At 51.4% G+C, this 11,701-nt stretch overlaps 1 protein-coding gene across 2 annotated transcripts in view; it reads right to left on the reverse strand.

The window, feature by feature from the left end:
- Window positions 1–2,550: 2,550 nt before the first annotated feature.
- The window catches only part of SAMD4A (sterile alpha motif domain containing 4A), an 85,775-nt gene continuing 76,624 nt past the window's right edge, over window positions 2,551–11,701 (reverse strand). For both annotated transcript variants that reach the window (XM_023514478.1, XM_023514477.1), the window contains one exon: window positions 2,551–6,717. In XM_023514478.1, the coding sequence (XP_023370246.1) occupies window positions 6,689–6,717 (29 nt within the window). In that variant the 3' untranslated portion in view covers window positions 2,551–6,688. The remainder of the gene's footprint in view (window positions 6,718–11,701) is intronic.

Raw genomic sequence — 11,701 nt, forward strand, 5'->3', positions numbered from 1 at the left:
TGTGAGAGGAGCCCCCACCGTGGACTGCAGAGGAGCCCCCACCGTGGACTGTGAGAGGAGCTTCCACTGTGGACTGTGAGAGGAGCCCGCAGCTGAAGCTTTGCAGAGTCTCCTGGTATCTCAGTACCCACATTTCCATTTTCACATGATAACCCAAATGTGTGGGTACTCAGAGGAACCGCTCTCCACCCTTCACCCATGGGGCCCTGAAGCAGAGTGGGGATGTGAAGACCACAGCCCAGGGTCTGATTTAAAGCAGTGGTCTAGTCATGGACCCATTTCCAGAGACTTCTGGCTCAGGCTCCAACCTCTAGTCACCACTCCTGCTACCTACTGTCCTTCCCCTCTTTCTGTGTCCCCTTTACCGCCTATTCTGTTTTTAGCTCTTAGAGATGACTAAGGGAACCAATCATTCTCCTCTTGGGCCAACTTCCAGGCTCCCTCCGACCTCCATGGGGAGTGATGTGCCATCCTATGGAGGGTGCTGTCGGCCCAGGTCCCCTCAGACCTCTGTGGCAGGCCCTGTGCTATCAGCCAGGTTTGAGAGTTTGTTTGCATCGGGACTCACCTCATCCTGAGAATATCTCCACACCGGGCTTTGTAGGCTGACCCCAGAGCTCAGGGAAGTAGAAAAGGGGTATTTATAGCAATTGGGCAGAATAATTTTGTTTGTTCATTTGTTTAGCAGGCCTGGGCCAGGTTCAAGCCCATCAGCCCCAGTGCATGTGGTCCTCACCTTAACCACTTATTTAGGGTGCTGAGCTGGGAAGAATAATCTTGTCTGTTGATTCTAATGAAATATTGGGAGGTGTAAGTTTTCTTTTTCTTATGTTATATGAAAGAATTGGAATTCCAGTACCACACTTGAATCCAGGTGGTCTGAGAAGCGCTGAGTGACTGAGGGTCCAGAGCTGGTGCTGTGGGCCCAGAGGTGCAGTGCTCAGGGAGGGGTCGGTTTCCAGTGTGGAGACGTGTGGGTGCAAAATAGGAAATGTAGGGGTGCCTGTGGGAGCCTGTGCAGTGTCTGTGACATGGGGGCTGGAGTGCAATGTGCTAGCCTTGCCCCTGGGAAAGGGGACACAGCAAACTGGGGGCTGTCACGACTGACCTCTTGGGGGGACAGGTTCCCAAAGGCTGCACGTGTGCCTAGAGGAGGTGGTTCTGGTTACGGACGAGACCGTTACTGATAAAAGTGCTGCCTGCCCAATCTTCCCTTAAACCTCTGAGGACCACAGGGCTTGGGCTGACTAGGAGTCAAGGCCAGTGAGGGCTACAGTGACTGTCCAAGGAGCAAAGCAGGGCATCTCCATGAGCGTTTGCACTTGGCCCTGGTGCTGCCCCGGGCTCCTCTCTGCATTAGCATGTGGGGGATGAGTGAAGCAGACGCCCCTGGACTCCTGGTCCATGACTCAAGGGGATTAAACCCCTTTGGAATGGGAGGTACTGGGGGGTCCTCAGCACTTTACCATACAGGTAACATGTAACCTCCCTAGCACTGAACATTCTATTATAGAGATTGCCAGCAAAGAGCTATAGCTTTGCAGATGTCATGTAAAATCTGCTCACTCACTGGCCACGCTGCACGCATACCCTTCCGCCTCACATCACCCTGGTGCCACATGTTTCAGTGGGGCTCAAGTTGTCACCAGTGCTCTTTTGCTGTCCCTTACCAGTGCTGCCATCAGGCCCAGAGAAGCAGCTCATGTGGGTTACAAGAATCCAACCTTATGAGGAACTTCATTCTGTGCCTCAGCCTATGAGAGATTTCTTTCTTTGTAGGGACCAGTGTGGTTCTTGCATCATCTCCTGAGCAGCTGAGCCTGGTGAGGAGGGCAGTGGTCACTGCCGTAATGTCAAGTGGTGGCTTCTGCAGGGAGTTGACAATGGCAGTGACCTCCATATCTTACATTTTCTTATTTTTACTCTTTTTTTTTTTGCAAGGGAGAGAGGTTACAAGTTTAATTACATGAACTTAGAACATCACTGGTCAAAACCCAAAGCAAATTCAAGATGCAGAGAGGTTAATTTGTCTACGATGACACAGCTAGAGGGTGATGGCGCCAGAACCCAGACCCGGGCATGACTCTGCAGCCAGGATGGGCTTACCTGACACATTTAAACTTTTATTAGTATGCATCATACCAGAATTGGAAGTAAGAGGACGCGATTCATGCTACGTGTAGGTAAAAAGCTCCAAGGAGGCTACGTTTGTGCTGTGGTTAAGGTGTGAAGCATTTCAAAGGCAGTGAAGGTGGAGAGCCAGTAGTGCCTGCAGGAGTAGAGTTTGTGTCCCCTGACTCAGAGGCATGTTTCTAAACACATTTATTGGCTATTCCAGGCACAGATCAAACTGCATAAATTTCTACACCCTGCCCGCCATGTGTTGTTTAAGAGCCGCTCACAGGTGAAGATGTAGTTTGTGTGGAATGCCGGGTGGGAACAGTGAACAGGGATTTCATGCCCGCTCTTGCTTGTGGGCTTTTTTTTTAAGACTCAGTTCTCACTTTCCAATCGATCATGTCGACAAAAAGAAAAAAAGACACACACCAGTGTTACAAAACCTTGTATTAATCATTTCCCTTCACTTTCAGTATAACGTTGATATGAAATATAGCCATGATTCTTAGTTACATGGGAGGAAATGAGTAATAAATACATTGTAGCAAGTTTAAACCACAAGGGTGTTTCACTGTAACAACATCTGAAAACTGTACACTTGCAAAGAACAGCATCTTCAAACATTAGTATATCTGTATATCAGTAAAGCTTTTACATGTAACAAACATGCTCTTTCCATATATGACAAATTTAAAAAATATGCATTGCTTGGCAACATAAACTAGGCAAAAATATTTCTTTGTTCACTAACTTTATACAGGAAAACAGGACGAAACGCATGCACGCACAATACAACGGTGCCTGCACGGGGCATGCAACGAGAAGTCTTTGTAAAAGTCAGCAACGTTAGGCATGGACACAGGAGGTCAGGGGCACTAGGGAGGAATCTTCTGCTCAACATCACTAGCATTCCTGTTTTCTTCCTATTCCTCCCAGAGGAATACACATTCACCTTTAAGTAAAGATAAAGGGGTTACAAAAAAATAAAACACGCTTTGCAAACATCTCTGATGACTTGTAAAAAAAAAAAAAAGTCAACATTAGTGTTATCACAGCCCCATGTGCAAATTATCCTTCGGTAGGTTCTTCCTGCGACAGGCAGTCCTGAGTGCCCTGGTCAGGCTGCCTCCCCGTGCCCAGGCTGGAGCCGCCTGCTGCAGACCTGTCCAGAGGGCTGAGGACATGGGGGCCTGCTCTGCATCCCCTCGCTGTCCTCTTGGCTTCGTGCCTGTGCGCTCAGCCCTGCCCAGCCCCCAGCCTGGACCCGGGGAGACATATCCACAAACTCTGCACCAGCAGTAACTACCAGAGGTGTGGAAGAACAGAAGACCAAAGGACCTGGGGAAGACTCCATTCCGTAAAAGGCAGCCAAGGATACCTCCAAAGAAAGCCCGGCTTCCCTTCATGTCTCTTCAATGAATGGGAGAGACAGGACCAGGCTGTAGCTCAAATCCTGGGGACCAAAAAAAAGGGACCATCTACACATAGGATCAGGAGGTGTGGTGCAAACAGCCGCCCTTGGCAGGCAGACCTAGCATGTCTATCCTGCTGGCTGGCTCTTGTTTAAAAAGTGAAACTCAAAAGCATGTGGAAAAAACAGCAGCAGCAGCGTCTCATGTCTTGTACACAGTTCACGAGTTTCTTCCTACTGTTTCTGGTAAGAAACCACTATGAATAAAAGCACCAGTAAAACATCGTACGTGACAACAACTCTACAGGACACCACCGTCCCTGGGACAGTGTGGAGATGGCGAGGACACATGGCTTAAATCAGAACACAGGGGGAACATGTAGTGAAATAGATTTTACCCTGGGATTTTAAATCACTTACTATTAATATAAAACAGTTGCATCTGGGGGTCAGTGGGTAAATACAAAAAAGGCACTGCCGCTACAGTACTAAATATTCGACTTCACAGCCTTGTGCATGCAACTGTTTGATTCTTTTATAAATAAAATTCTTTTGCTTTAGGATTTGTAAATTGCGCTGTACACCTACAGTCAGCACAGGACTCAGAACGAGGGGGACGGGAGGCTCCTCCGATTCATCAGAACACACAACTTAAAAAACAAAACACTAATAGCAAAACATAACTAAGTAGATAAATCTGTACATAGTCAATGAAAAATAAGCTTTTCTTTCTTTTTAAAAAAAGAATTATGTTGTTATTAATAACAGACTTTATCATGGTTACCAGCCATAGCAAGTTAATAAGTAACATATCCAAAATAATATCTCTAATAATCAGATAACTGTTGTTTCTCTATTCAGTGAAGGAATAAATAGAAATTCAGATTTGCAAATACTTTAAGGTCTCTTCTTCCTTTTAAAGGATCCATGCTGATGTGACTGTGTTCACAGTCTGTTTTCAAAACGACACGAGTCTTTACAGATGCGTTTTGCAGAGATCTGAACACGTTCTTCTTTCTCAACAAAGTGTGCAATACGTGGTTTCTTCTCTTTAACAACTTTCTCAGCATCCAAAAAACACATCCCCAAACCCTCTGGTCTTACCTTTGGCCTTCAACATTTGACCTATTCTTCCTGCCTTAGCTGTGGTCATCCATCCTGACACATTCCCCAAATAACACTGAGCTTGTTTAGAAAAGGGACGTGGAAGATGAATGTTAATGGCACTTGGTTAAAAATAATTAACTAAGAAACGCTGTCTCTTTCTGTGCGTGGACTTGCACCTTCAGAGGTCAGTTACCCAAGGAGAGGTCTGCACCTGTTACACGCCATGCCTGTGACTGTGGGCCCAGGGCTCCCCACTCAGGGAAGGTGCTCTCTGGTTCCACTGCTGTCACCTTTCTAGACTGTACAGGACTTCACAACCGTGTTGCAGTGTTCCAGACTGGGGTGGGTCTACCTTTTTAATCTTGAAGGTAAAAGAAAGTTGTTTAGATTTCATTAAGGCCTTTAAAATCTATATATACTTCCATTAGTTTAAAAACACCCCACCAACGAGTGCAGTGATTTTCATGGTCTTATGTTAATCTTGACTCTGACTTCACTTAAAAAACACAACCCCAGACTCATCCATTTAATAAACCAGCCTTACACCCCCTCCCTGATCTAGCCACTGGCTGAGCATCCTCCCCACATTTACACAACCCGATTTTCCAGCACTGAGCGCGACTGCTCTCATTTCTGCTAATACCCTCCCCACCCCGCATCAAATTCTGAAACGCAGCTTTTCTTGCCCTAAGAAATAGAGCTATTACTCTGCGGTACCACAGTTTGTTAAGCTCTCACTGTGTAATGAGTGTCTTTCTCTCCCCTCTGTGTGGATGGGTAAATCAGCCAACTACACAGGAAACCCGTAACTGTCTCCACCGTGACACTACCCTTCCCTGCGCCTTCTTTCCCTCCCCGCCTGCACTGAAGGCCCCGCCGCCCTGCGCACTCTCTCTGGCACTTGCTGTGACCTTTATACACTGTTGCTGGGCCTTCCCCTCCTGCTCTTCCTCAGCAGTGACTGAGGGGAGGGGCTGCAGCCCTGGGCTCTGGGTCCTGCCAGCAACCCCACCATCTGGGTATCAGACCTCTCATGAGGGAAGAGTCCATCCCTGCCTTTCCTCCTCCAGGGGAACCTACACCCACTGGTGTGGCTGTGGAGCAAGGCTGGGAGGGACAGGATGGAGCCCCGTGCCGGGGACCTGGGGCAGGGGATAAGCAGAGCCAGCATGGGAGGAGGCCATGGGCTCTCTCGGACTCTGAGTGACCACGTGGTGGCATCAACCTCATGCCCTCACCCTGTGTCATTCTGGCCACATCTGTGTCCTTCACCTCCACCTACATGTCCCTCCCACCTGCTGGCAGAGAAGACCTCTCTGGCCCACGTGACACAGGGGCCCAGGGCACCCCCTTCCCGAGAAGCAGAGCTTGGCAGCCATTTTAAAACACAACCCTGCTGCTATTATAAAAATAGAGAAAAAAATGAACCCATAACAACACATCCTTTACAAAGACCATCGTCTGTAGAGAAGTTCTGCCCAAACTCTTTACACATTCTGTACCCTTTGAAGTTGTCATGTAAACAATACACAAATCAAAGTTTATCTGGAGTTTTGTTGGAGAGAATTTCTTCCTTCTCACCCCTGCTGCTGCAGGGCCCTCTCTTGTGGGTCTTCTAAGCAAGGCCTCGGGGAGATGCAGTCAGGACCGTCTCCTTGGGACACACGTGCCCTTGTTGCGGTCTGTGCGCCAGGCTTTCCTAGAAGGCCCCCTCCCTCCCGCGTCCCTCTCAGGCCAGGACTCTGACTTCCCCTTCGCTTTCGGGAAGCTCCTCGTATCCCCTCCACCCTTCCCAGGCCTGTGTTCCCTAAGACCCCTCCCCACCCCACACACCAAACCGTCCCATGACAGAAACAAATGACAAAATGACCAATCCCAGGTCTACTGATACGTTTACAAGGATGACCTACGCTCTCACAAATCAAAACGGGAGAGGGACCGGGGGAAAGAGGCTGAACGTATCTTGGAGGACTCTGCGCAGCCCTGAAGATGCTGACACTGGACCCGCAGCAGTCGGTTCACGGCCAGCGCGGTCACTCTCATCTTCGGCTTCTAGATCGTGGAGGTCCGGTCCACCCCATCTGGGGGAGGAAGCAGCACACAACAGCCTGGGGTGAGCAAGACGATTTCATTCATGCCACATACAGCAGTGCCCTGCAGGCCGGCTCTCCCAGGCTCTGTGGGCAGGTAAGGGCTGTGTTCCAGCCTGCCCTCTTGGGCCATCAGCTATTCTTGCGAAGAGCCATATCGAGTATAAGAACTAAGATGAAAAGGTCCAATTCTCACTTTCCCGGTACCTGAGTTCCGGGCTGGATGCAGCCACATGAACCCTAGGGATGCTGTGAGTGGAGATTGTTATGATGGAGACGTACTCAGGCAAGCAGTGGGAACAGAGGGCGGAAGGGTTAGTGTCTCAGAAGCTGAGGGCACTTTCACAGGGTTTCAATGTGACTTTTGTAGGTGATGCTGGCAGGAGAAAAATGTGCCAGGTAAAGAAGGGGCTGGGGGGGGAGATGAAGGAGGGAAGGGCTGGGGGGACAAAGGAGGGAAGGGATGAAGGAGGGAAGGGCTGGGGGATGAAGGAGGGAAGGGATGGGGGATAAGGGGGAAGAGGTGGGGGGTAAAGGGGGAGGAAAGGATGGGGGATGAAGGAGGGAAGGGATGGGGAATGAAGGAGGGAAGGGCTGGGGGATGAAGGGGGAAGGGATGGGGGATGAAGCAGGAAGGGCTGGGGGATAAAGGAGGGAAGGGATAAAGGAGGAAAGGGATGGGGTCCCCGGCTGCAGGGCTGGGCGAGGGCTGCCCTGGGCATGCATGTAGACCTGTCCCTCAGCATCTCCACGTGCCAGATAAAAGACTAAGCACAAGGTGGCTGTGACCTCATCTCATGAAAGTTCTCCAGGGAGTGGGTGATTGCTGAGGCCACCCAGGATCTTCCACACCTACATTTTGGAGGATCAGAGAACCTGGGATACAGTGGAAGCAGGGACACACATCAAAGATGAGAGGCCATGAGTGACACGGACAGGTGGGAGGGGCCGTCCACCCAGCACACGGCTCTAGCAGAGCTCCTCAGAGCAGACTATGAGGTTTTATATGCCAGGAACATGAACTTGGATGAGGGCAACTGGCCAACTATAAGTGACAGAGTAACCAGATCTGATTTTAGGATGGGTCCTCTGGCCACTGTGTTAATAACCTGCAGGGCGAGGCTGGTGGTGGGAGGACCAGTGAGAAGCCCCCTCTGGTGGCCTGTGCTGGAGCTGACACGGGGCTGTGTGCTGGGCAGAGGGGCATGGATGAGCTGTTACAGGTGGCAGATGTGACTGTTCAGTGCCCACTGAATGTGGGCAAGGGAGGGATGCAGGCTACGTCCCTGGCTTTGCCCACATCCCTAATGTCAGCCCCAGTATCACACAGCTGGTCTACGAGATGGAGCATCTGTATACAGGAAGCAGAACTCAGGAGTAGGGAGGGAGCAGCCCTCATTCCATGGGAAGCTGGGGGAGCCAGGGGCTGCAGAGGAGCTCTGAGCCCCTGGCCTCCTCAGGGTGGCTCCAGGCTGCCAACTCTCCCAGCAGGGCCTCAGGGCAAATGCCTCTTGATTTGTAGGTTCACAGAACCCAGGATACAGTGGGAGCAGGGGCCTCATTGTGCAGAGAGGACCCACAAGGGTGCCCCCTCTGTGAAGAGTGTGTGGCCTTCCTGCTACTGACCACAATGATGCCAGCTCTGAGCAGTGTGATGGGAACTTCCAGGCCAGGCATGGTGCTCACTCACACCTGTAATCCCAGCTCTCTGGGAGGCCGAGGAAGGTGGATTCCTTGAGCTCAGGAGTTTGAGGCCAGCCTGAGCAAGAGTGAAATCCTGTCTCTACTAAAAATAGAAAAACTAGCCAGTGTTGTGGTGGGTGCCTGTAGTCCCAGCTACCCAGGAGGCTGAGGCAAGAGGATTGCTTGAGCCCAGGAGTTTGAGGTTACTGTGAGCTATGACACCAGGGCACTCTACCAGGGTGACAGAGACTCTGTCACAACAAACAAACAAACAAATAATCAAAAGCTTCTAAAATGCTTATTATCTGAGATACATCAACTTTCCAGGTTCCCCCCAATGATAACATTTGGCAAAGCTACAGCACAATAAATACCACACTGACAGGTACGACCTTGATACAGTCCACTGAACTGTTTTCCCCATTTTACCTGTATTTGTGTGTTATGTGTAATTTGGGGGGAGATTTTAAAGAAAGGAAGCAGTGGTCCTGAGTGTCTGTGGTGTTAGGTCACCGATCCTGGAGGCCCCGGTATGACTTCTCTCCCAAACCTCCCCTCCTTTCTTGGTGTCGGGCCTCTGAGCCGTGGCTCCACAGTGGTGGCGGAGAGCAGGGTGCTACGTGTATGCCTGTGTCCTCATGGTGCAGGTAGAAGTGTGTGCACACGTGCTGGACTCAATGGGGGCTCGTTAAAGCCAAACCTTGAAACTATAGACTTGGGGAGCCAGAGACATGAACATCTCGGCTAACTCAGCCCTAAGCTGCATTTTCTCTGAATCTCAACCCTGTACCCCATCCTTTGCAGGGAAACGTCCAGTAGGTAAGTCCAGAGCTGACACTGGCCGGTGTGTGGGCCATGCACTGGGCACCTCTGGGTACCACTCACATGCAACTGTCACAGGTTTTAAGGTTGTCATGACAAATTTCCAGTACATGTCGGCACAGCCTCCTGAAAAGGTACAGCCCCTTTGTACTTTGCATAAAGCCTCTGTCAGCTAGCAGTGGGGCTGGCAAGTCCCAAGAAAGGGAGAAAGGGGTGAGGAGCGCAGGAGAGAGGGGACAGTGGGGCACGGTCTGCTGCAGACTGTGCTCTTCTCCCTGCAGGAGTTTGCTGCTGGGCGGACTGGGGTGGGTGGGGGGCGGGGGAGGAGGGGAGATCCCTCTGCAGGAAGGAGAGAGCAGCCTGGCATCTTCCTGAACCTGTAGGGTTACTGCACAGGAGCAAGTCCCCCAGACCTGACAGAAGCCTCAGATAGGACCTGCGGAGCCAGACGCAGAAGGAAGGAAGAGATGGAAGGGAAAGCCAAGGAGAAAATGGCTCAGTCGGCAGCAGGAGGGCAGCAGTTCTGGAAGCAGAGATCGGCCCTCAGGAACCAGCTAAAGGATGGGCCCCTGGGGACCAGCCACCTCCTCCATTCCTGAGTCACAAGCAGGGAACCTCTTCACTGTGCTCTCCTCTCCTCCCTGGTCATTTGTCTTTTGGTAAAATGACTTAATTCACTGGCACCCTGTCTCTAGCAAGGTCATCTTCCTTTCTGGCACTTGGAAGGGGTCAACCATCAGAGGGGTGCTGTCACTGTGGGAGGGCACAATGCCACCATGTCCAACCAGGCCACCCTGAACTTAATCTGCATTCTCTGCTCAGTAAACTGCTCACAAGGCTTCCCACCAGAGGGGATTATTGAGGAAAAAAAAAACCCACAGCAATAAAAAGGCTTAGGAGATTAACAAGATGAAAACATTAGCAACAAAACCATCAGTTCAGAGAGGTTTTCTGTAAAAATAGAACGGACTAAAAAAAGAAGTCTTTTCAATGAAAATGCTCCTTGAATAAAGAGCATTTGGCATTCTTGCTATTAATGATGACAGTGCTAGCACTGAGCAGTCTGATAAGGTTTTTGAAACGCCTGTTATCTGAGATGTATCGAGCCCTGGGGGGAAGGTCATTTCTCCCTGCCTCTTGAAGGCGGGGAAAGGAGGAGCCCAACTTCCACCCAACTGGCCTTGGGGCAGGTGGGCACCCAGCTCCCTGCAGTGGGCTGAGCCAGCTGCAGTGCAGGGCTGGGGCCTCCTCTGCAGTGCAGGGCTGGGGCCTCCCCTGAAGTGCAGGGCTGGGGCCTCCCCTGAAGTGCAGGACTGGGGTCCTCCCTACAGTGCAGGGCTGGGCACCCCCTCTGCAGTGCAGGGCTGGGGCCTCCCCTGCAGTACAGGGCTGGGGTCCCCCCTATAGTGCAGGGCTGGGCACCCCCTCTGGAGTGCAGGGCTGGGGCCTCCCCTGCAGTGCAGGGCTGGGGTCCCCCTACAGTGCAGGGCTGGGCACCCTCCCTGCATGCAGGGCTGGGGCCTCCCCTACAGTGCAGGGCTGGGCACCCCCCACCTCGCTCCCCCCGCAGTGCAGGGGTGGGGCCTCCCCCACAGTGTCAGGGCACTGGTGGGTGTCCACCTGGGGACCCACCAGTTGCCATCCTAACTCTGGCCCCATGAAGACCTTCAGTATTTCTTAAAAATTAAAAAAAAAAATAGAACAGTATGTTTGCATATCATAAATCCTACCCTTTGAAAGGCTACAATTCAGTGGTTTTTAGTATATTCACAAAGTTGTGTAACCATGACCACCATCTAATTCCCAAACATTTCATCATCTCCTAGAGATCTGGCCCCATCAGCAGTCACTTGGACGCCTACTGTCCTGCAGGCACCATCGATGTGCTGCCCGAGCTGCAGGCGAGCCCCTTCCCGCCACTTCACGTGGGGGAGTCCCGCACTGTGTGGTCTCACACTTAGCATGTTGCTGTCAAGGCCCCTTCGCCCTGGCACGTCCCAGCACTTCTCTCTCTCTTAGGGCTGAACATACTGCTTTTTGGCTACACCACATTTGGGGATCCCCATTCATCTGCTGATGGATGTCTGCGGGCTCATTACTCATTGGGGCTGCTGATCCAATCTCCTCTGTCAAGTGGAAGAGAAGATTTGGGCAGCAGGGATGGTGATGATGCTCAGAAGCTTCTAGGGTCTGAACAGCCAAGGAGGGAGAGGCCCCCCAAACTTGTGGTGCCCCCAGAGGTGCCCGATGCATGGCCTGCACACCAGCCAGTGTCACCTACTGGATGTTTCCCGGCAGAGGACCAGGTGCAGGGTTGGGATTCAGAGAAAATGCAAATAGGGCTCTCCTGTGTCCTGCAGGATGCCAGAAGGGGCTGTGCCTCCCGCCACCTGTTTGGTCTGAAGCCCTGATGTCACGGAGGCCCTGGGAGGCTGGGCCCTCCTAGCAGTGAGAGTGAGTGGCTGTAGCC

Source organism: Otolemur garnettii, unplaced genomic scaffold (assembly GCF_000181295.1).
Source record: "Otolemur garnettii isolate 467f Iridium unplaced genomic scaffold, OtoGar3 scaffold00054, whole genome shotgun sequence".
NCBI lineage: Eukaryota > Metazoa > Chordata > Mammalia > Primates > Galagidae > Otolemur > Otolemur garnettii.